This window comes from Mirounga leonina, unplaced genomic scaffold (genome assembly GCF_011800145.1).
Source record: "Mirounga leonina isolate KUSES-001 unplaced genomic scaffold, KU_Mleo_1.0 Mir_171, whole genome shotgun sequence".
Taxonomy (NCBI): Eukaryota; Metazoa; Chordata; class Mammalia; order Carnivora; family Phocidae; genus Mirounga; species Mirounga leonina.
The window spans coordinates 9,008,595-9,032,943 of NW_023270436.1; the positions used below are offsets into that span (position 1 = coordinate 9,008,595).

The 24,349-nt window shown below is 55.6% G+C and overlaps 1 protein-coding gene across 3 annotated transcripts in view; it reads left to right on the forward strand.

Moving 5' to 3' along the window:
* Window positions 1-1,487: 1,487 nt before the first annotated feature.
* The window catches only part of SH2B3 (SH2B adaptor protein 3), a 37,811-nt gene continuing 14,949 nt past the window's right edge, over window positions 1,488-24,349 (forward strand). Inside the window, exons 1-2 of one of the 3 annotated variants that reach the window (XM_035017013.1) lie at window positions 1,488-1,865; window positions 12,371-13,162. In XM_035017013.1, coding sequence (XP_034872904.1) covers window positions 12,398-13,162 — 765 coding nt within the window. In that variant the 5' untranslated portion in view covers window positions 1,488-1,865; window positions 12,371-12,397. The remainder of the gene's footprint in view (window positions 1,866-12,370; window positions 13,163-24,349) is intronic. The other 2 variants (XM_035017011.1, XM_035017012.1) reach the window with 2 other exon arrangements.

Here is a 24,349-nt window from a genome sequence, read left to right on the forward strand (position 1 = left end):
TATTCATGTACTAATGCTCTGCGTCCCCTCGCCAGAATGTCAGCTCCACCAAGGGCAGGCATATTTGTCTGTCTTGTTCACTGCTGTGTCTCCAGCACCTAGAACAGTGCCTGGCACACTGTAGCCATTTAACAAGTATTTGTGGAAAGCACATGTTCATTGCTAGAGGTCTTTCAAGGTTATGGGATTTCAAGGATCCTGCAGCAGACCAGCCCTGATCCCCATCTGGGTGGAGTCTGGAAATCCCCATCTTCTGGGGAACCCCTTTCTGCATCTCCAAGGGCAGAACTCAAACCTGATTAACAAACACGCAGGTAGCAGTGCTTTCCCTTGGGCAAAGCCCAATGCTAAGTGCTTTAATGCATTGACTCATTTAATCCTCACAGTAACCCAGTGGAGCGGGTACTCTTACTATTTCCATTTCACAGATGAGTAAATTGAGGTATGGAGAAGTCAGGTCATTTGCCCAAGGTTAGTATGAGGGGGAGGCAGCAGACTGGAGGAGTATGTTGTCTGGGAAGGGGTGATGAGGTTCCTGCAAGCTGGGGGCCTAATCGACTGTTTCCTGTTGTGGGAGGGAGAGAAGAGTAGACATTCCTCTCTCCCCTCCCTCCCCTGTGTTGGGGGAAGGGCTGGCTGACTGTATGCTCCACCGCAGACTAGGGGGCACCCCACTGTCAACCTGACCCCACATAAGGCCTGTAGAGAAAATGAAAGCACGGGGGACAGCAGAGAGGGAGGCCCAGAGGTCATAGGTGCCAGCGGTCCGGGAGGGCTTCCTGAAGAAAGATGCACTCCTGGGGTGGGGCCCCCGAGAGTAGTGGCCCAATAGCGGTCGGTCTACCCAGGCACCCGCAACGGCGAGCCGAACCGAGGGTGGGGACAGAACCCGAATGGGGCGGGGCTAGGGCCGTGGTGGGTCGACTCAGCAGAGTCGCGGATAGTCGGGGCCGGGCGGGGTTGGGATCCTTCCCCTGGGGGTGATGAAAGCTGTGGTCGCTATTGCGCGGAGCCGCCCGGAGCGCGCAGATAACGCCTTGCAGGAGGGAGTCGCAGGGGCGCGCCCCCTCGAGGCCAAGGAGCTCGTCCCAGCCCCGCCCCCAGGCCCCGCCTCTCCTCCATCTGGCCCCGCCCCCGCTGCGCTGAGGCACCTGGGGGGTCTGCAGGCACGAGGTGGGTGGGGCCAAGGTTTCCCCGCCCCTCGGTCTTTCATTCCCTTCTTTAGCCTGCGCGAAGCGACATCGGGTGGGCGAGGTGTGGGCGTGGCTTGGCAGGGCCCGCCTCTCTCCGGGCTCGGCGTTTGAGACCCCAGGACCCGGTGAGCAGCGGCTGAGCAGGATTGATGGGCGGGGCCAGGTTAGGCCCCGCCCCCGAAGCCGTCCCCGCCGGCCGTGTGGTTCGCGGGCGGACAGGGGCGTGGTCTCCAGCGGCCCCGCCCATACTGGCCCCGCCCCTGTCGTGGCCGCCCTCCCCCGTCGGGCTCCGCTCGCACAGCCGGTTCCTCTTTACATAACGGCGCGAGGCGGCATGGGCTCGGGCCACCGCCTCCGCCCGGCCGCCCGCCCGGACTGTCGCGGCCCGTGGTGGCGACGGCGGCGGCAGCAGCAGCAAAGTTTCCCCGGCGGCGGCCCAGGGGCGCATCCTCCCGCAACTGTCAAGCGCTGGCGGCGGAAATGATGAGGTGCTGGCCATTTTCCGAGCCCGGGTTTCCTGCCTGAGCCCCGCTCGAGCGAGCCGCGAGCCAGGAGCCGGCGCGTGGGAGAGAACGCGCCCGGGGCGGGGGCCCGCCCGCCCCCTCGGGATTTCGGGGGGCCGGGGGCGCGCGACGCCATGGGCAGGCCGGGCCCGGACCCCCTCTCTTTCAGGTAAGCCGGCCGTTCCCGGTGCTCCCTCCTCCGGGGCTGGGAGGGCTCTAATGGGGGAAGAGGAGGCCCCCTGTCCGGTTCTGCCCGGTGTCTGCGCACTCCCACAACAGCCTGAAATACTGTCCTGCCCCTGACCCGGATGGGGTGTTCAGGGGCGGCCCTTCTCCAGCTCCTGCGACACCCTCCCAGCCGACACCCCCACCCACACACGTGTTGGGGATGTAATAGGGGAGGCCGTGGGGAAGGCGCTGATAGGGTATGGTTAATGCCCGCAGTTAATGCCCCTTAAAGTAGCCCAGTCAGTCAGGGCAGCAGTCCCCCTCAACTTGTGCGTGGTGAGGAGGGGTCCAGGGTCAAGCGCTTGGGGTACTTTGAAAGTGAAAGTAGTCAAACGGAGGCTGTGAGGTTGGAAGAGCCCTCTGGGAGTGGGGCCACCTGTCCCTCCCCACTCTCCCAGCCCAGGCCATGTGGCTATGAGTGTTATCTCTGGATTCTAGAAGCCCCTCTCCACACCCCACACCTCAGCGGTGGGCCAGGCCAGGTGCCCCCAAGTCACTGAGTTTGGGGTTTCACAAGGGTTCAAGGGTCCCAGAGCACAGTTCTCTTTGAGCTGGTGCCCTCACACCCCAGACCTGGAGCCCAGGTGAATCCTCCCATCCAAAAATAAGGGGGGATGGGAGTGGTATTGCCTTATAGGTCAGCATGGCTGGGAGGGCAATGTCAGAGGCCTTTAATGCTTGGTGGAGAAATCCCCTCCCTTCCCTCCCTCTGACTATGGGGGCTTTTGGGATGATGGGGACTGCATTTGAGGAACTGGGGAGGGGGGGTCTGCCTGCCTGTCCTGCTTTTTTTTTTTTTTTCTTTAATTTCCTCATTCTCCTGTTTCTCTTCCCCATTCCCGGCCACTATGATGTAGGTGAGGAGGTCACTGCCTGCAGCTGGAGGCCTCCAGGGAGGGGCATGGCCAGGCCTGACTGAGTGGGAGGAAGTGAAATTGGGCTGCGGGTGGGGGCTCCGGAGCAGAGGGCCTGGCAAGGCGATGTCTGCAGGGCCAAGGTCCAGCTTTGGGAGCAGGAGGGGCTGAGATCTGACCCCCACGCCCCTCGCCTGGGAGAGGAGCATCCCCTGACACCCACCAGCTGCCAGGCTCAGCTAGGGCAGCCAGCCCATCCTGCCTCCCCGTTTATAATCCAGCCGCAGGGCCCCTGCCAGGCAATGGGCACATGGGTCTCCAGGGCTGTGGGCGCGAGTCATGTCTGGCTTTCCCATCACTGACCTGGCTGTCAGAGCGGAAACAGCTCTGCAGGCTCCCTGGGGCTGCGGGGGCTGGAGACCCAGCCCAAATGGGGGGAGAGCAGGCAGAGGCCGCCTGGGCGGGTTGGGGTCAGCAGATGAGAGGCCAGGGCCCGCTTGGGAAGTTGGAAGGGTTTTTAATACACTTTTTCTGAGCCTTTTCCCACAACGCTCCTCTGGGAGGGAAAATCCTTCTGAGCCAAAGGGTGAACATTCCTAGAACTTGTGTGAGTCCCTGTGGACCACAGAGCCAGCCAGCTGGGAAGGGGCTGGACTGAAGTACCAGCTGCTGGGGTTTGAGGACCTGCAGGGGCTCAGCATAGGTCCCATGCTCCTACGGCTTCTGTCCAGCTGAGGACATGGGCAAGTGACACCTGTGAACCTCAGTTTCCCCCCATGTGAAATGGGATAATAACAGGTCTGTGGTAGGGATTTAATGAGCCAGTGTATGAAAAGCACCTGCTGCCTGGCAGAGAGAGGGTTAAATTACAGGTGGTGGTGGTGATTTTCTATCATTACCATCATTAGCGTGAGTTTGCTGGCTGCGGAATGCTTGTCCATCAGCATCCCTCGAGCACCTCCAGCATCTGTGCGGCTCTGGGGGGTCATGAGTCTTTGGGAGAAGAATTGCGAAGATGCAGGCAGGGTGAGGTGGGGGTGCTTCCTTGCTGTGAGGCCTTGTTTAACCGTCCCTCTCAGTTTCCTCACCTGTCAAATGGATGTAATAAGAGTATCTAACTCTTAGGATCATTGGAACCATATGAGTGAATTTGCAAAGTGTTTAGAACATGTTGATCAGCAGTGGTAGTCGCAATAATGATAAGACTGTTATTTGCTGTGGATGTTAGCTCTGATTGTTCTCCTTCCTGATCCTCCCAACCCCCGTTCCTATGAACCCTGGGCTTGATCCTTCCTGATAGATAGAACTTTCTAGTACAAATCGGTTCTGTGGAACAATCCAGATATGGGGGTAGCCTGGGTCCAGCAGGCACAGGGTAGCCCTGCAGCAGTTCAGCCTTTGGGGGCCCTTGGATATCTTGGTCAAGCCGTGTTACCCCAGGACACCCTCCATCTCCTGGATGGAGCCTCCCCAAGGGCAGAGGGGGTAGGGCTGGAGGCACTTGGAGAGACCTCCCAGTCCCGGCGCACCCCACGTTTGCGGGGGGGTGGGTGGAGATATACATAAACCACTCAGTGCTGGGCCTCACCTGACAATAATAGAGGATATTATTATTAATATTATTAAATGAGATGCCTCTCCTGTTAAATTCCCACTTCTCCCTGGTAGCAACATGGGTTTGGAGCCAAATCCAGGATCTGCCAGGTTCTGTGAGGCCTAGGGCAAATTATCTGACCTCTCTGGACCTCATCTACTCAATGGGGACCAAGAGTCCCAGCCTCTCTGGGGTATATGAGCCTGTGCGTAAGCCTCATACATATGGAGTGTATGAGCCTGGCCCAGTGTAGGGACTTGAACTGTGTTGGCCGTAATTGCTATGGCTCTGGGCGCCTGGCCTTGTCCCTTAACCTCTGAGCTCCACTATCCTCCTCTATGACATGGGAGTACTAATGACTGCACGATAGGATTGTGTTGAAAAGAGGCATGCATAATGCCTGGCATGCAGTCAGTGCTCAATAAGTGTGCAGGGCTCAACTAGTGCCCCAGAGGGGGCTAGCACTTAATTGCCAGGTTTCCTGGGAAAATGGTCCCAAGGGCCCCCCCTCCGCCTGCCCCCGGGGGTTCAGCATCTTTGGCTGGGCGGGGCAGGAAGCTGCTTCCATCTGGCAGATGGGCGAAGCCTGCCTTGGAGTCCAGAGGTGTAATACAAGTTTCTTGTTCCCAGCCAGACCCTGTTCCCAGCTACCCGCCCTCCCTGAGGAAACTGAGGCGGGCAGTCTGCCCGGGGGAAGTGACTCAGCTGGGGTCACTCGCTGAGTCAGGCCTAATTGGACCCAGGAGCCCTGCGCCCCAGCTCCCTAGCTTCCGGGGGCCTGCAGTCCCTTGGAAACTGGGCAGGTCCAAAGGCCACAGCGGGACACCGGCTCACTTGGGCCCTGACCCCTGGGCAGCCACCATTCCTCAGCCAGGGCTCCAAGGTCCCACTGGCCACCACTGGGCTTCTCGACCTGGTAGTCTTCTTCCCAGTAGGGGCAAGGGGCACTTCCCCAGGAGAGCAAGTCCTCCTGGTGTCTCCCGGCCCCGCCCCGACCGGAAACCCAGCAGCTGAGCAGATGGCTGGAAGATTTTTCCTCCCACGCCACCCTGTCAGGGGTCGGCGAGGGGGGCCAGGCTGCAGGCTTCCTTGTGAGCCAGGCCGGGAGCCCCTGGGGGCCTGCCCGGATGTGGGCCCCCACCCCGGTTGGTGGGGGTTGGAGGCTGCCTCTGCCCCATGTGTCCCCAGGGAGGCTTGGGAGGGAGGAAGTCTATGCCCTGCTCACCGGGAGCTGACTCACAGGGTGCCTGATGGAGGTGCTGGCCTTGTGGAGGTGGAGCACTGGAAATGTGGTTGGGGGAGAGGGTCACAAAAGAGGGCCTTTGGCAAGAATATGCCCTCTGAGAGCTGGCCCTCTGTGTCCTCTCACAGAGAAGGCGAGGAGTGTGGGGAGAGGTTCACCCTTCCTGACACCGCAAAGCACCATTGCAGGGTGCAGGGCTCGCTGAGGGTCTCCCCCCACCCCCCGCAGAGTCTCACCCTTCTCTCCTCAACTCAGGGGCAGTGAAAATAAGTCACGTGTGGGGATGGGGGGGCGGGCTGGGGCTGGCGAGTCCTGCCCATTCTTGGGGGGATAGTCCCTGGCTTTCTCCTGAAGCCTAGCTGGGTAGGTGGTCGGGGTGTCAGGCTGGGCATGGGGACAGAGGAAGCTGGAGGACATTTCCTGTTCTGGCAGACTGTGCCAGCCTGATAAATGTCCCTGGGCACTAGGTGACCCTGGAGAGGGTGCATCAGGACTCCATTGACTGCCCAGTGATCTAGAGCAGAACCTACCTCTCAGCCTCCCCAGGACTTCAGAACCTTCACTCCCTACTTCCCATGGGCTTCTCCACAGTTTAGACAGCCTGAATGGTGTGAAAGGGCAGTGGGCTGACTGCCAGGCTGTGTGTGTTGGAATCCCCCCCAACTCTCTGGGCTTCCTTGGGCAGAGGGTCTGGGTGCTGGAGAAGTTGGTGCTGTAGGTGGGAAAAGTTGAAATGCTTGCCGTGGCCTGTAGTCAACCTGGAGGCCTCCCTGGAGGAGGTGTCTCCCTCTGAAGGTATGGGACTTCCTGCCCAAACATCTGTGAGTTGGGGCCAGGGGAAGCTGTGGACCTGGGGGAGGATGGAAGCTCTGGACTGGCTCATTTTAACTTCATTTACCACAATTTAAACTATCCTCCCCAAGCCTTGGCAGGTGGAATTCCCACAGGTGGGTAAAGGCCTTCTCCACACCTGGGCCTGATAATTAAATGGGCAATGTTAGCTTCCCCAGGTTACATTGTTACCCAGGGTAATTGGATAGAGGAGGGGCTGAGGAGCCCCAGTCTCTGGAGTCATGGGTTAGAGTGGGCTCCACAGCTCAGATTCTCTGCTTAGAGTCAGGATTTCCAGCTGTTCAGCGCCTCATTTCTCTCCGACTTGGTAGAGGCTCTAGGGCCCCTTAGGATGGATATGCTTGAACAGAGGACACCAAGCTTGGGCTAAGGCTTTAAGGCCCTCACCAGGTTGCCCTTAGCAGGCACTCTGGTGGACACAGTTGTTTTGAACTTGGGGTCCCAAGAGGCAGATCCACCCCCACTCTGGCCCGGGGCCCTAGGATGGGCATGGAGACAGCGATCTCCTTGTGTTTGCTGTGGGGACTTGGGGGGAAGGGGGGTGCCAGGATTCGACCTTCCTGTTCCACATAACATCATCCTTGTCCCTCACCCCACTGTGGGATTTGGGAAATGCTGGAGCCCCTCCTCCACACACATAGCTGGGAACTCCCTGCCCCAGAAGCCCAAGCTGATCAGGTGGGAGGGACTCTGTACATGTGCAGGCCCCTCTGTGAATCCGTTCATCCCTTAGGCCACCCAGGCTTCCAGTGCTCTGGTAGGTGGGGGGAGGGGAGAAGAGGGAGGAGGGGGCCGATAGAAGTGCCCCAAAGACCCCCCTACTTATATCCCCCAGCCTCAACTTAGAAGTTCCTGGGAACCCTCAGGTGATTAATAAATGCTTTCTGCTAAGAGCTTTTCAGGCCCTAATCCCACAGTTGGTGTGATCTGATCAATTGCTTAGCATATAGTAAGTGTTCAATAAATGGCTACCACCTGGGCTGAGGCCCAAGAAGGGGACCACCTTCCTGCCGCCTGGCTGCCCGCCCAGCCAGGAAACCTCCGAGGCACGCCCCCTCCCCGACGTGGGCCACAGCTGAGTGCTCAGTGCTGTGACTGGTGATTTCCTGCCTGGAGCAGCGTCTCCCCTGAGAAGGCCTTTTGTTCAAGCTCCCTTGACGCTCCCTGCTGGCCCAGCCCGCAAGGCCAGGCTCCCCCTGTGGCTTCTGTGACCTGAGGCCTGAAATTCTCTGGAGTGGGTGCTCCTCTCTGCTAACAATAATAGTAATAAAATAGCAACAGCCCCTTGTTTGTTGAGCCCAGGGTCCAGCACCCCACAGACCTCCGTCCTCAGAATGCTCCTAGTGAATGCCAAGAGCTGAACACTGGCCCATTTTACAGAGGGGCACACAGGCTCAGAGAGACAAGTCCCCTCTTCTGCACCACAGAGTGAAGAAGTGGCAGAGGCAGGATGCGATCCCAGGTTTGGTTGGTAGCTCAGACTCAAGAGCTCATCTGGGTGGTGGGGAGATCCCAGTGGGTTTCTCAGAGCCTCACAGCCCTTCTGTTTGTCCATGTCGGTCGGGAGCATAACTCCAAGAGCATGACTATCACCCGCAGCCCGCCTCAAACCCAGCAGTTCATTAATTCATACAGGTAATATTTCTGACCAGGCCTTGGGGGTGAGCAGGAGTGAGATGGCCTCTTGGCCTTCCAGGGGCAAACAGCCCTGGTTGAGGGCACAGGGCAGTGAGCAGTTCTAATCCCAGCTCTACGCCTCACTGGCCGTGGGGCTGTGGGCAGGCTATTCTTCCCATGCCCTGGCTTTTTTACCTATAAAATGGACATATTGATAAGACTCCTCTCTACCCTCCAGTGGAGATTAAACTAGTGAATATATATGCAAAGTGTTTAGCACAGAGCAGGGCATATAGAAAGCCAGAAATAGTGTCATTTATTGTTAGTTTTGTTTTTAAAATTGTATTTCTAAAATTGAGATATGGTTGGGACGCCTGGGTGGCTCAGTTGATTAAGCATTTGCCTTCAGCTCAGGCCATGATCTCAGGGTCCTGGGATCGAACCCCGCATCGGGCTCCCTGCTTGGCGGAGAGGCTGTTTCTCCCTCTTCCTCTGCCTGCCACTCCCCCTGCTTGTGCTGAAGCTTAAGCAATAAAATAAAATTGAGATATGATGGACATACCTTAGTTTCAGGTATACAGCATAAAAACTAGACCTCCTGTGATCATTTTACAATGTATAAAAATGTGGAATCATTGTTTTTAAACTTGTACCCTGTGGCTGTTTTCCTGACCACCTGGTGCGTTAGGGACCTGGACAGAGGGGCTAATGCCTCCTGACTCCCATAGGATCTGAATGAGAAGTTTATGTCCCTCCTCTGGATCTCACTCCTTTGTTCATTATACATGAGGAAAGTGAATCTTCCTCATGGTGTGCATTCAGGCACTGATCAGGCATTTTGGGGGTGGCTTCTGTGGGGGTTTCTATTGCCAGCAATGGGACCTCCCCGTACTTCAGTTTTTCCATCTGTAAAATGGGAGCAATTATAGGCCCAACTTCCTAGGGCTGTCATGAAGCCTGGGAGAGTTAATGCTTTGCAAAAGCAGTTCGAAGAACGCCTGATGTCTAGCAAGTGCTTGGTACATGCTGTTCTTCTGATGGGGGAACTGGAGTAGGAGGTGTGGTGAGGAGGGCTGCCAGCCATCACCTGGGCAGTGGGGAAGCACAGAGCCGGCGCACTGTTCTAGGAAGCCTCCTGCCAAGGTTGGGTCCTGCACTTGGGCATCGGGACTCCGGGGTGCCCATGAGGTGCGTTGGCCCAGTGAGAAGTGGTTGTGGGTGGGTGCTGGCCACCATGCGTCGTCTGCCAGAGGAGCCAGAGGGTGCAGATGCAGCTGACCTCCTGCATCCATCCATTCATTCATTCAGTGGGCATTTATTGAACTCTTGCTGCGTGCTAGGAACTGGGGCTGGTGCAGGGAGCAGACTGTGAAGCTCACAGTCTGGTGGGAGATAGCCACTACTTTAAAAATCACAGCTGGGCTCCTGGGTGGCTCAGTCGTTAAGCGTCTGCCTTCGGCTCAGGTCGTGACCCCAGGGTCCTGGGATCAAGCGCCGCATCGGGCTCCCTGCTCGGCGGGAAGCCTGCTTCTCCCTCTCCCACTCCCCCTGCTTGTGTTCCCTCTCTGGCTGTGTCTCTCTCTGACAAATAAATAAATAAAATCTTTAAAAATAAAAAAATAAAAATCACAGCTATTTTTTAAAAAAGATTTATTTATTTTAGAGAGAGGGAGTGAGCGCATATGGGGGGAGGGGCAGAGGGAGAGAATCTCAAGCAGACTCGATGGGGGGGGGGGGGCTCGATCTCACAACCCCGAGATCATGATCTGAGCTGAAATCAAGAGTCGGACGCTTAACTGACTGAGCCAGCCAGGCTTCCCTAAGTAATCCTAGCTATTGAATGTTAACTGTGACCAGTGTGCTGAAGGACAAGTTCAGTACTTGACTCGGTTGGTGGGCTCATGGAAGGCTTCTCGTGTGTGAAGTTGGAAGCCGACCGAGAGCGGGCAGGGCAGAGGGAACACCGAAGGCAAGGCCCAGAGGCTGCAGCTAGCACGAGTGGCGGCAGATCACACAGGGTCTCACAGGTGGGCAGGAGCTTGGGTCAGGAATCCGAGAGCTTTCTGGGCCCCCTAACCTGTGAGAACAGTGCTTGCCTCACCTGTGTGGAGGTGGGGGTGTGGCGTGGCCATGGGGTTAACTAAGGACAAATCACACACACATGCAGATAACACCCCCCACACACGCACGCACGCACGCACCTTCACAGGTGCAGGGTGCTTTTCTTGGCCGAGGGCGGTGATCAAGGGCACATGTGGCTCCTCTCCCTTCCTTTCTGCCTGGCAGCTTTTATTGACTACTGTGTGCCAAGCGCTTACTGTGACTAGGTTTCCACCTTCCTCGCTGACGCAGACACTTACTCTGCACTGTCTGGGGTGTCCTGCAGTCACTGCAGGGTCGCCACCATGGCCTGGAGAGGGTACTGTCCTTGCAGCTGCCCTACAGGTCTGCCCCGCCCTGACCCTGCACAGGGTCACACAAATAGAAGGTGCCTGGGCAGTGGTGTGTGGGAGAAAGAACCTCAGTTTCCAGGTCCAGGTCTCCACCCTGAGTGCCTCTCAGGGACTCCTTGTAACCGTTTAATGAGCTGGATATGATGGTGCTCCGCATTTGACGGATAAGGAAACTGGGGTTTAGAGATGTCCAGTCAGGTGTCAGAGGTCACACAGCCTCTACATACGTGAATAGTGTAGCCCCAGGAGGGATTTGTGTCTGGTTCACTGCTGTATCCCCCAGGGCCTAGCACAGTGCCTGGCACAGAGTAGGCCCTCGGTAATAGTTTTTTATTGGGGTGCATGGTGGTGGAATGAGCAGCGATCATTACGGGGCCCCAAAAGGGGCCCAGGCCCAGACAGGCTTAGGTGGAAGGAAGGACGGTATTATTGATTGTAACTTAACTAGAGAGGTCCAGGGTTCAGCACCTCGGACAGCAGAGGGTAGGGGGCTTCTGCCATTTTGATTGTGGGGTGCCAAAGAAGGAGCCATAGGGGTGGGAGGAGAGGGAACCCCAGGTGCGATGGGTAGGCAAGGGTCTGCCTGTCCTGACATTCCCCCCACATTGGAGCAGGAAATACCTTTGCACTCCTTTGCGAGTCTTGTTAATTGATTCCTTTTTATTCATTGTTTTGTATTTTCACCAATGATACACTCTCATTTAATATTTATAAATAGTAACAGCCAGCCTTTAGTAGGCTTTTCCTAAGTTCTTTTTTTTTTTTTTAAAGATTTTATTTATTTATTTGAGAGAGAGAGAATGAGAGACAGAGAGCATGAGAGGGAGGAGGGTCAGAGGGAGAAGCAGACTCGCTGCCAAGCAGGGAGCCTGATGTGGGACTCGATCCCGGGACTCCAGGATCATGACCTGAGCTGAAGGCAGTCACTTAACCAACTGAGCCACCCAGGCGCCCGCTTTTCCTAAGTTCTAACACGTTTATATTTATTAACTCAGTTAATCCTCATAGCACTCCTATAAGGCAGCTCCAATTGTGTTCTCCATTTTACAGATGGGGAAACTAAGGCAGAGAGAAGTCAGTAACTCACCCAAAGTCACATAACTAGTAAGGGGCGGTGCTGGCATTTGAACACAGGCTCTGTGTTCTTTACCATATTTTCTAGAGGCAAGTAGCAGCAGTATTCCTTGGTTACTGTTATCCCCAATCTGGTTCTGCCCCAGAGGTCACCACTGTTTCTGGCAGCTTTGCTCCAGCCACACCTTCTTGCCCACCACTTAAACACATTTACACGCACATAAAAATTGGTAATTTGGTTTTGTGTGTGTGCACGTAAATGGGATCACAGTCTGCACTGTTCCATGGTTTGCCTTGAGGATCTCCCTGGGGTGGTAGCACAGACCTTCCTCTACCTTTTCTACTGCTGCAGAATATTCCAGTCTGCAGATGTACCACCGTTTGCTTTACCTGCCTCTGATGGGCATTTAAGTTGTATACACATCGAAGCGGAAAACATCTAGCAGGGGATTGTCTTGTACCTGCCTCTCTGCACATTGCAAGCAAGCATTCTCTTGAATACTTGAGAGTGGCATTCCTGGGTCTGAAATGGATCCTGCCAAGTTGCCCTCCAAAAAGGCCGCATCAGTTAACAGTGCTGGCAGCGTTGTCGGGGAGCGACCATTTCGCTGCACCTTCACCAGCACCGGGTATTATCGGTCACGTCCGATTTCTGACGTTGTGCCTGGTGCATAACCTGTCTTGCGGTGACGAGTTTAAGTAGTCGTTTGCTCACCTGCCTGCTCACTCCTTTGTCGCCCACCCCACCGTGTCTTTCAGCCTGGCCGCCCCACCTCGGTCTCCGCCATGAACGGACCCACCCTGCAGCCCTCCTCGGCCTCCTCCGCGTCCTCCCCGTCCCCGTCGGCAGCGTCGTCGCCGTCCCCGCGGGGCTGGAGCGAATTCTGCGAGCTGCACGCTGTGGCCGCGGCCCGGGAGCTGGCCCGGCAGTACTGGGTCTTCGCGCGCGAGCACCCGCACCACGCGCCGCTGCGCGCCGAGCTCGTGTCGCTGCAGTTCACCGACCTCTTCCAGCGCTACTTCTGCCGCGAGGTGCGCGAGGGCTGGGCGCCCGGGCCGCCGGGGTCCCGGGCCGCGCCGCCCGCTCGCGACTACCGGGACACGGGCCGCGGGCCCCCGGCCAAAGCCGAGGCGGCCCCGGCCGAGTCGGGCCCGGGTCCCGCCGCCCCCGCGCTGCCCAAGGCCCGCAGCTCGGAGGAGCTGGCCCCGCCGCGGCCGTCCGCCGCCTGCACCTTCCAGCACCTGCGCCACAGCCTCCGCCACATCCTGCGCCGCGGCTCGGCCGGGGAGCTGCCCGCCGCCCCCGGGGCCGCGGGGGAGGCGGGCGAGGGCCCGGCCCGGGCCGGCCTGGCCAGGAAGCTCCTGCCCTGGAGCCTGGCGCGTGAGCCGCCGCCCGAGGCCCTCAAGGAGGCGGCGCTGCGCTACAGCCTGGCGGACGAGGCGTCCATGGACAGCGGGGCGCGCTGGCAGCGGGGGCGGCTGGCGCTGCGGCGCGCCCGGGGCCCCGACGGCGGCGCGGACCGCGTGCTGGAGCTCTTCGACCCGCCCAAGGTAAGCTCCCCGCGCGACAGCCCTGCGGGCGGCCGCACAGCACCCGGAGGAAAGCGTGCCTTTTAAAAAGTGAAGTTTCTTTTAGGCCATTTAGGTTTGCGGAGAGGTTGCCGAGATGGCGCAGGGGTCCCTCGCACGCCACACGCAGCCTTGCCATGTGAGCATCTTTCGTTACTGCGTGCATTGGCATAACCCAGGCACCAGCGCTGGCCACGAGTGTTAAGGACACTCCGCGTGGTCTTTGGATTTTGCTCGTTTCCCCTAATACTGCTTTTCTGTTCCAGCATGTACCATATTAGATTCGGCTGTCATGTCTCTTTAGGGGCTTAATGGCTTTGACAGGTTCTCAGGCTTTCCTTGTTTCCCATGACAGTTTTGAGGAGTACCCGCCAGGGATTGTGTAGAAAGTCCAGAGACACCGTATATGGGCATCATGTGGGCTGTGACAGGGCGGTCCAGGTCCTTGACAACCCTGACCCAGATGGACCATGACAAATAGGGGTCATGGGTTTTTCTAGAGGGTTCAAAACTGTCATTTTGATTCCTTTGCATGTCTCATGATTTGTGGATGTCCATTTTCAAGTGTTAAAAATTCTGTGTGTTCCTTTTTTGACAACTTAATTCAGCTCTGCAGATGAGGCTGGAGGGTCAAGGTGTTCCAAACACCTGACAAGCTCTATCTTTGACTCAGGTGTATCAAGTTGCTGGGACCGTGTGGCTTTCATTTAATTCCTTTCTCGTTCTGTTATGCTGCTAGAGAGTGAGCAAAGCAGATGTGATCCTGGCCCGGGGAGGGTCACAGTCTGAATGGAAGAGAGTTAGTTATTCATTCACTTAACAGATATTTATTGAGCACCTACAGTGTCCAGATAGATGCTGATGCTGGGGACCTGGCATCTTAGTGGGAGCTACTGAGGAATAAACCTACAACTGAACATGGAATTATAAATTCTACACGCTGTTCTAAAGGAAGAGCAATGGGGCTTCTGGGAGTATCACTGAGGGGCCCCAATTTGGTGGTTGGGATAGGGTGTTGCCAAAGAATCCTCTTGTGTGAAGTAACCTTTAAACTTCAGCACCGTGTCCCACGCATACACAGCAGTGGGTGTGTGATTCGGAAGCTTCACAAGTATTGCCATGTTTGCACACGCCCAAGTGACCCAGCACCCAGGGGGCTCCCTCCCGCCGCCTCCATGTCAGTAGCCCCAGCCACCCCCTCCTCCCACTGACTCCTACTCCACGGATTACGTTTCTCTGTTCTTGAACTTCATACAAATGGAATCACGCAGCATGTTGCTTTTGCTCAGCAGAATGTCGTAGGGACTTGTTCATGCTCTCATGTGCATCAGTAGCTGGTTTGTATGGATGGACCGCAAGTAGCGTATCCATCCACCTGTTGATGGATATTTGGATTGTTTCTACTTTGGGACTCTTATGAATAATGCTGTTATGAAATTTGGGTATAGTTCTTTGTGTGGACATGTGCGTCCATTTGTCTCAGGGAGATTCCTAGAGGCCTTGCTAGGTCATATGGTAAGTGCATATTTATAAGAACCTTCTATATTTTTTCCAAAGTGGCTGCATGATCTTATGTCCCCACCAGCAGTGTATGAGAGTCTTTTTCCATTTCACCCCTGCTAGTGGATGTGTACTGGTTTCTCATTGCGGCTTTAATTTGCATTTCCCTGATGACTCATGAGGTAAAGCACCTTTTCATTTGTTTATTGGCCACTGGAATTAACTCTTTTGTGATGTGCTTGTTATTTTTATTGAGTTTTCTGTTCTTATAGGAGTTTTTATATATGCTGGATTGTAAATATCATCTCCAACTCCGTGGGTTGCCTTTTTTCTTCTTTAATGGAATCTTTTCATGAACAGAAGTTCTTAATTTTAAGTCCAGGTTATCAGTTGCTTTCCTTTATAGTTACTGCTTTTTGTGTCCGGTTTAAGAAAACTTTGCCTACCCAGTTTCATGAGGATCTTTCTTGTCTTTTCTTCTGGAAGCTTTATTTTTGGGCCTTCACATTTTGGACCAAGATCCATCTCGAATTAGTTTTTATGTATGGTGTGAGGTAGGGGTCATAATTCTTCCAGTTGTTCCAGCACGATTTGCTGATGTGACCATCTCTTCTCTATCGGATTGCAATGCTGCTTTTATCCTAAATCCAGTGTCCACTGGTGTGCTTCTGGAAGACTCTCCCTTCTGTCCCCTTGGCCCATGTGTCTGTCCTTAGGCCAACACCACACTGTGCTAATTGCCAAAGTTTCATAGTGAGCCTTGAGCTGGTGACTTTTGGACCACAGTCTTAATCCTGAGTGAAGAATCTCTCAGTGTCAGGGTGCCTGGCTGACTCAGTCGGTAGAGCATGTGACTCTTGATCTCGGGGTTGTGAGTTCAAGCCCCACTTTGGGTGCAGAGGTGACTTAAAAATTAAATCTTCAAAACAAAAAAAGAATCTCTCAGTGTTTTAGGCAGAGGGAACAGCACAGGCAAAGGTCCTGAGATGGGCATTCTGTGTGTTTTGAAGAATATAGCAGAAGAGGCTGGGGTGGTGGGAGCACAGAGAGGGAAGATGGAGCATGGGGAGTATGTGTGGTTAGAGGGTCCTGTGAAGAGTTAGCATTTTATTCCAAACACAACGGGAAGCTGTTGGAAAATGCAAGTGCAGATAAAAACTGTTTTCTCATCATTTTTAAAGTCTTGAGGTTATGACACCATGAAAGGCAAATAACATTCCAAACACATGGTCTTATCTGTGTGACAGCATGGGGTCCCTATAAAACTTCACTTTAAAAACAGCTTCTGGGGTGCCTGGCTGGCTCAGTCAGAGGAGCGTGCGACGCTTGACCCTCAGGGCCGTGAGTTTGAGCCCCATGCTGGGGGTAGAGATTACTAAGTAAATACTTAAAAAATACAAATAAAAAATAAGTTAAAAAAAACAACTTCTGCTTTTAAAATAAACCATCTTGGAAAACCAGGTGTCAGGAGTCAAGTGGACCTGAGTTTAAATAATGAATTAGTATTTTCCCCAGTTCTGGGGCCGTAGGCAAGGGACATCACCTCTCTGAGCCTCAGCGTCCTCCTCTGTACAAGGGGGCTTGTACAGAGTTCTCGCCTTCTGGCGCTGTTGCGCTAACTGGGATAGCCCCTGGCCCGGGGAGTGCTCGGTGTTACTGCTCCTTGTTGTCACGGTAATGACTTTGGGGTCGAGAACACGGATTTATTCGCAGTGCTGGTCTGGGTCCTCAGTGCCCAACTGGGAGGCACCGCCAGGGCTCCTGTTCTTCAGGAGCCCCAATGGTGGGGCCCCCGTTGGAGCCCTGAGGACTCAGAAGTGGTGTTTTGGCCCCTGTGAAGTCGAGGCCTGGGGGAGGGCAGCTGGGACCCTGGGGCTCTGTCCTAGGCTTGGTGGTTGCTCCAAGACCTGGGGTGTCCTCCCACAGAGTGAGCAGCCTGGTAGGGCCTCTCCCAGCCCCCCACCAAGTATGGCTGGGCAGAGCAGCCCAGCTCCACCAGCCTCCAGCAGCTCCCCATTGTGTCTGGAACAGTCTAGGGGCTGTTCCTGAATGTTTCCTGGAATGACCTGGAGCATCCAGTCTCCGGGCTGAGGATACTGAGACTATAAGTCTTGATTGAGTGTGCCTGCCAGGTGGGCAGTCTGGACCTCTGGCCCTGGAGTTGTTTAGAGGAGCAGCTTTACACAGAAGGCAAAGGAAGGTTGCAGGTTCGACAACCAGTAGGTGGTGGGTAAAGGCCTGAGCTCTGGATTCACACCCACGCTATGGCACTTGAAACCTGGAGAAGGTCCTGCTGCCCAGAGTAGGCAGAGGTTTGGAGACAAGAGCTGAGACAGGGAAGCTGCCCAGAGACATGTTCCTTGGGCCTCAGCCAAGCAAATGCCATCCAGAAACTGAGGCCAGGGAGCCAGGGGCTCATGGGTCCCCAAGACTCACCTCTGCCTCTGACCAGCTGTATGACCCTGGCTGGTCTTCCCCACTCGGCCTCATTCTGTTCATCTGCAAGCAGGGGTGAAAGCAGCCACTCAAGCTCATGATGAGGGCTATAAGGGGAGTCCTTGCTAATGGGGGTGTAAGTGAAGGCTAGAGCCAGGCTGCTGGCTGGGGAGCTGAAGGGTGGTCAGAGGAGACACCTGGGGCTATTTCCAGTGTCCGAAGATGGGTGGTCATGGCCTTCTCTGCTTTCAGTGGCATCCCTGCAGGTGGGCAAGAGATGGGCCTCCCTTCTGGGTGCTGGCCTTCAGGAGGAGGCTGGGCATTGGGGGGTGGTCCTCAAAGGCCCCTTGGCAGGAAGTGATGTCTGAGATGAGAAAAGGTGCCAATCCTGAAAGATCTGGGTAAAGGAGTCCCAGGTCAATGAAATGGCAAGTGCAAAGGCCCTGGGGTGGCCATGAACCAGGAGACTTTGAGGAATAAACAAGTGGCCAGGGGCTGGATGGAGGGAACAAGCAGAGAGAAGATTGGAAAGGTGCTAGGGCTGGGTTAGGTGGGGGCCTTGTGGCCCCAGGGAGGACTTGGGGTTCTCACAGTATGAGTAGTGGCATGATTCTTCTCCTACGAGACCCTTTGGTCTCTGTCTCCACTCGTCCGGTGGCAACTCCCCCTCCTCAGACATGTCTGAGTCCCAGGGTTGGGCTAGAATGGGGGACAGCATATTTACTAGCTTGAATGGGCACCTACTATGCGCCAGCCATTGCCCTACACACTTGACCTAAAGTCCTTACCCATGAGGTTCGAGGCCACTGGCCCATTTGACAGGGAAGAAACTGAGGCTGGGAGAGGCAAACGGACTCACTCAGGGTCATGCACCCGAGGAGATTGGAACCCCAATTGCAAGGGATTCCCACCTCCAAGCCCCTGGCCACACTCTTCGACTGGCTCCCTCGAGCCCAGGCCTGCAGAGTGTCAGCACCCAGCCAGGCCAGGCCGGAGATGTGCCATCCTACTCGGCAGTTAAAAAAAGAAAAAGTTGGATTGGTTACCAATATTTAAAAACAGGTCTGGGGGAGCGCCTGGGTGGCTCAGTCGTTAAGCGTCTACCTTCGGGTCAGTTCATGATCCCAGGGTCCTGGGATCGAGCCCCGCATTGGGCTCCCTGCTCAGCGGGAAGCCTGCTTCTCCCTCTCCCACTCCCCCTGCTAGTGTTCCCTCCCTTGCTATGTCTCTCTGTCAAATAAATAAAATCTTCAAAACAACAACAACAACAACAACAACAAAACAGGTCTGGGGGCTGAGCCTCAGTTTCTCTCATCTGTACAGTGGGGGTGATGGAATTGTAGCGATGGTCGAAAAGTAACCTTTTAGCCAACATTTATTTGGCGTTTGTTATATACGAGGACCTTTACTGACCTGGCTTCACTGAACCCTCACAGTGGCCCTATGACAGAGCTCCGGGGATTGCCCCCATTTCACAGATGAGGAAACGAGGTGAAGAATGATGACCTGTGTGAGGTCACACAGCTCTTGAGTAGCTGGGTTGGGATTGGAACCTCAGGGAGTCAGGCTGCACCTGGGGCCGAGTAAGCCTTCAGAAGGACTTACTATCACTCGTGGCCCCATCTGGGTTGGGGGGCCTCTGTTTGGAATTCTCAGACTGGGAAAGGCTCCCTGTGGCCACCTTGTCCAGTGCCACCTTTTTACAGATTGGAGACACTGAGGCACAGAGGAGCCGGCCAGTGTCTCCTTCACCCAGCATGCTCTGCCCTTGGCCTCTGCTGCCTGGCCTGGAGAAGAGGTAGGGGAAGGAGGTGGGGGACACCTCAGCCCATAGCCCTGAGCACCCCCATATGCACCACGGGCCTCGCTAGCCCCAGGAGGAAGTGGTCTGGTTGGGAGTAGCTGGGCTGCTGGTCCTAGGGGTGGCTGGGCGTGGGCCAGCTGGACAGTGTGGTTCAGAGCCGTTCCCACTCTGCTCCTTCTGAGCTGGGTGGCCTGGGGCAGGTGACTCAGCCTTTCTGGGCCTCAGTTTCCTCATCTGTAAAATGGGGACGTTCACAGCGCCTGCCCGTGGGGCTGGTCCTGTGGCGGAGGCCACGGATACAGCGTGTGCTGACTGGGCAGCAGAGGGGCAGCCTCAGGCCCCTGCCTCCAGGCAGCAGACCTTCCTGGGGTGCCTGGAAGCGCCCCGGCCCCGCCCTCCCAGAGCCCATCATCCAGCGGGGAGACAGTCTGGGGGACCCAGTTCGACCAGAGGCCGCCAGGCCTTGGCCCCCTCGGCTCCCCGGCTGGGCCAGTCGTCTGTCAGGAGGCGGCGGGATTGCGGGTGGGGCGGCTGTCGGGGCCGTGCAGCCACGGGCGCTCTGACGGCCGGGGTGGCGGCCGGGCCCCTCTCCGGGGCGTGCTGGGGCTGAGGGCGTCACCGTCGGAGCCTGTGGCTTGCTCGCCGTCCTCCTTCAGGTCGGCACTGGCACGCGCCGGTTGTACAGGTGAGGAAACTGAGGCCGGGAGAGGCAGAGGGAGCCACAGCCTGGACCCCGGGGGCCTGAGCCTGGAGCTCGTGCCCCTGAGTGTGGGAAAGAGGAAGCAGAGAGAAAGGGATGTCCGCCGGAGGCCTGGTGGTTTCCTCTGGGAGGCAGGAGGAAGAGGAGGAAGAGGAGGAGGGCCGGGCAGGAAGCGGCCAGGCGGGAGGGGGGCAGCCTCCTTTGGCTCGGACAGACTTGGGTTTGAGTCCTGCCTCTGCCCCCTCCAAGCGGTGTGACCTTGGGAAAGGCACTTGGCCTTCCCTCACTGTGCCTCAGTTTCCTCAAATGTTTCCTAGAAATAGCCACGGGACGGCCCTCACCGGCGGGGAGCTGTGGGGCTGACCGAGCTGCTGCCGGCGGCGCTCCGGAGCGCGCCCCGCACACCGCGGGTGTTGAGCAGAGCTCAGCGGCTGTGGTCATCGTCGTTACTTTTATTAGTTGTTGTCGATCTGACACAGCCCGGGGGGCGGGGGCGGGGGTGATGAAGCCATCTCACAGATGAGGAACCAGGCACAGAGAGGTAGAAAGACTTGCCCAAGGCCACACAGCTGGGAGACAGACGAGCCAGGGACAGCATCTGCTACAGGCCTGCCAAGGCCAGGGGTCCGTGTTTTGGCCCCCAGACAGGTGGAGAAGCCACCTACCCTTCCCTGACAGCCTCGTAGAGCTTCATGGGCCAGGCAGAGCCCCAGGGTCCCCGTGGGGAGACAGATGGGAGCGCTAGAGGCCAGTGGCGCCCCAGTCCCTCCCTCTCCCAGGGTAACCAGGGGCAGGAGGCCCCCATGGTGAGAACGGGGTTCCTGTCCTTGCTGTGCCCCAGGCTGCTTTGTGACCCGGGTGGGTCCCCACCCTTCTCTGAGCTGTGAAATGGGCAACAAAGGGGCTTGATCTGGGCCTTCTGGGAAGGAAGGAAGGGGTGGTGGTGGGCAGGGCTCCCATGGGGGCCCCAAATGCACACACAGCTGCCCCATCGGCCCCTTACTGGGGTTCCGTGTGAGATCATTTTTGAAGAGTAGCTTGTCGCTCAGAAGAAACCCCTGACTATGCTGACACCGTGGGCGGATGATATCGGTGTGTTTCCTTTGAGCTCAAATTCTATAAATCCACAGACTAGAAAGTGCTTCTGAATCCAGCAGGGGGAGGGTGGCCAACGATGTTCATTTATTCTCATGTTGTGCCCCCAGTGCCTCTGGGGGTGCTTCACCTGCCCCTCCTGCTCCACGGGGCCTTTTGCCGGCTTTCTGGAAGTGCGCCTTCTGTTTTCATTTGTTTGGGGGGACGGGATGTTGGGACAAGACCATCGCCATGGTCTGGGCTATGAGTGTGGCAGCTGGGGAGAAGGGCTGGGGGACAGGTTTAGGTTCAGATCTTGGCTTTCATGTCCTTGACATGTGACTTTGGGCCGAGAGCTTAGCCTTTCTGAGCCTCAGTTTCCCATTCTGGAAAACGGAATGTCAGTATGTGGCATTTTTTGGGTAACTGGAGTCAAAAGCCGGCTCAGCAAGGGCACAACGTGTCCCCACCCGAGAAGGCGGAAGAAGGGGCTTCCTGGGTAGGAAGCTGCCACATCCCAGAGGTGGGCCCCCGCGGCAGCCCGTCCCGGGCACCGGCTGACAGCCCCAGCAGGCGAGGCGGCCGCGGCTGGAAATCCCCCACCCACTTCTTTGTGAATGGAAAAGGAAACCAAAATGCTCAAGAAGAGATCTCTGCGCTCTGAGCGGCTGGCCCTCAGTGGTGAGGGGGGGGAGGAGGGGAGCTTCCTACCCCCAAGGCAGGAGGGGCCGCCTCAGCTTCCTTTTTGGGGCCCCACACCCCTTTTTCCTATCTCCCCTCTGCGCCGGGGAGCAGGCCACTGTTTTCCTCGGGCCATGGACGCTGCAGACCTCTCGGCCTCTGGAACCAGTAGGTGACAGTGTCCATGGGGAACGATTAAGCAGCACCCGCCATCTGGCCTCTGGAGCCTCCCTCACGTGGGGCTGACGCGGGGGGTCCTCCCACGACCTGCCTGACCTGAGTCCCGACGCTGGCCGAGGCGGGGGAGAAACCCGTCTCCAGGGAACTGCGCGGCACCGAGGGGCCCTGCTTGGTCTCATCTGAAATCTTCGTGTAATCTAGGAACCTCGAATGTACCGAGAGCCTCCACGTTTGAGCTCCTCGTGGTTTTGGTTTTGCGTTTTCTGTCGATAAAGCTCATGGCAGAAACTACAGGGCAGTGACTGAAAACCGCCTCCGAGCCCCCTGCCCAGAGAGAACCAGCATTTCCATTTTGGTAGAAGTCTTTGTGACCTTTCTTCTTGCATTTCCTCTCTAACTTTTCCCCCACATTGCAGTTCCTTCAGCGTTCGCTCATTCTTCGTTCTGCACTTCTGTCTGGAGCCCCTTCTGTGTGCCAGGCGCGTGGGAAATACGGGCAGACACCTTAGGACAAAACCCCCAGCCCTGGGGAGACGCACATTCCTCATTCTGCTTTGTGACCTGCTTTTTTTCACTTAACAGGGCTTGGACATTTTTCTGAAATATCTTCTAAGAATGTCTTTTTTTTTTGAAGATTTTATTTATTTGACAGAGAGAGACACAGCGAGAGAGGGAACACACGCAGGGGGAGTGGGAGAGGGAGAAGCAGGCTTCCCACCGAGCAGGGAGCCCGATGCGGGGCTCGATCCCAGGACCCCGGGATCATGACCTGAGCCGAAGGCAGACGCTTAACGACTGAGCCACCAGGCGCCCCAGAATGTCTTTTTTATACTGGCTACACAATATTTCATTTACACAGAGAGGCCATGATGTATTTAATATTATCCAGACTCCTAATTCTGCCATTTTCACTTTCCTGCTCGAATAGATAGCTGCGTGACAAACATCTCGTACATAAATCTTGGTGCCCATCTCTCATTTCCTTAGGCTAATTTCCTAGAAAGGGAAGTGCTGAGTTGAAGGCTTTATGAGTGCTTCTACAGCCCTCTTGCTCTCTGAGCTTTATTTTTTTCTTTTTTAAAAGATTTTTCACTTATTTATTTGAGAGAGAGTGAGGGAGAGAGCGCGAGCAGGGGGAGGGGCAGAGGGAGAAGCAGGCTTCCCGCGGAGCAGGGAGCCCTTGGACACGGGGCTCCATCCCAGGACCCTGGGATCATGACCTGAGCCAGAGGGAGACCCTTAACCGACTGAGCCCCTCAGGCACCCGCTGAGCTTTATTGAGATAGTTTACAAGTATGTAAAATGAACTTACTTAAAGCGTACAGCAGCGGCTTTTGCTATATTTACAGAGTTGCGCAATGATCACTGTGATCTGCTTTTAGAACACTTTCATCATCTCAGAAAGAGACCTTGCACCCATTAGCAGCCACTCCCCCCTCTCCCCTCCCTCAACCCTGGGCAGCCACAGGTTTGCCTTCAGTCTCTATGCATTTGCCTATTCGGTTCTTTTTACAGAAGTAGCATCAGAGAATTTGCCAGTCTTTTAGGACCGGCACCTTGCACTTGGCATCATGTCTTCAAGGTTCACCCGTGTCATGGCAGGTGTCAGCGCCTCACTCGTCATAGTCCATCGTGTGGACTGACGTCGCTCCCACTTCCCGGCATGCGGCCCAGCGATCGTGCGTACAGACAGGGCTGCTGTGAACACTCGTGTGTGACTTTCTGTGTGGACATCCGTGTTTTCCTTTCTCTTGGGTGTGTATCTAAGAGTGGAGCCGCGGGGTTATATGGTAATTCTCAGTTTAACATTTTATTGCCAGACTGTTTTCTGTGGCCGCTGCACCGTTTTATGTTCCCACCGGCAGCATGTGAGGGCTCCAACTTCTCCACGTCCTCGCCAACTCTTGTCATCTATCTTTTTGATTGTAATCATCCTAGTGGGTGTGAAGAGCTAGCTCATATGGTTTTGATTTGCATTTCCCTGATGGCTAATGATGCTGAGCATTTTTCTCACGTGCTTAACTAGCCATTTCTAATGCTTCTGGTAGATCCTTTACAAATAGCCTTCCAGAAAGGTTATACCCACTTATTTTCTCATCACCAGAGGTGCCAGCACTGGCTATTATTTTAAAAACCTCTGCCAACTTCTAGATGGAGTGGTTATCTTGCCCTTTCTGATCGCAGTGGAACTGACCATTTCTCTCTTTAAAAACCATTGAGTATTTATAATTCACATGACGTAACATTTCACCACGGGAAAATGCAGTTCATTGGCTTTTAGTATATTCACTGTGTGCGCAACCATCACTACTAATTCCAGAACATTTCCATCACCCCAGGAAGAAACCCTGTACCTATTAGCAGTCAGTCCCAATTCCTGTCCCCACCTGCCTCCCCAGTCCCTGGCAACCACCAGTCTACTTTCTGTCCCTATGGATTTGGGCCATTTCTCTTCCATTTCTTGGTCCTATACATTTTTGTGACTTACAGGCCATTTATAGCACTGTCTGCCTTTTTTCTTGTTGATTTGCAAGAGCTCTTTACATGGATATTAGCTCTCTGTCACATGTTGCTAATATTGTCCTAGTTCGTCATTTGACTTTTCTATTTCTATCATGAGGTTCTTCATCTCTGGAGGTTTTTAAGTCTGGGCAATAAAATACAGTGATCTTGGGTGCCTGGGTGGCTCAGTCGTTAGGTATCTGCCTTCGGCTCGGGTCGTGATCCCAGGGTCCTGGGATCGAGTCCCACATCGGGCTCCCTGCTCGGCGGGAAGCCTGCTTCTCCCTCTCCC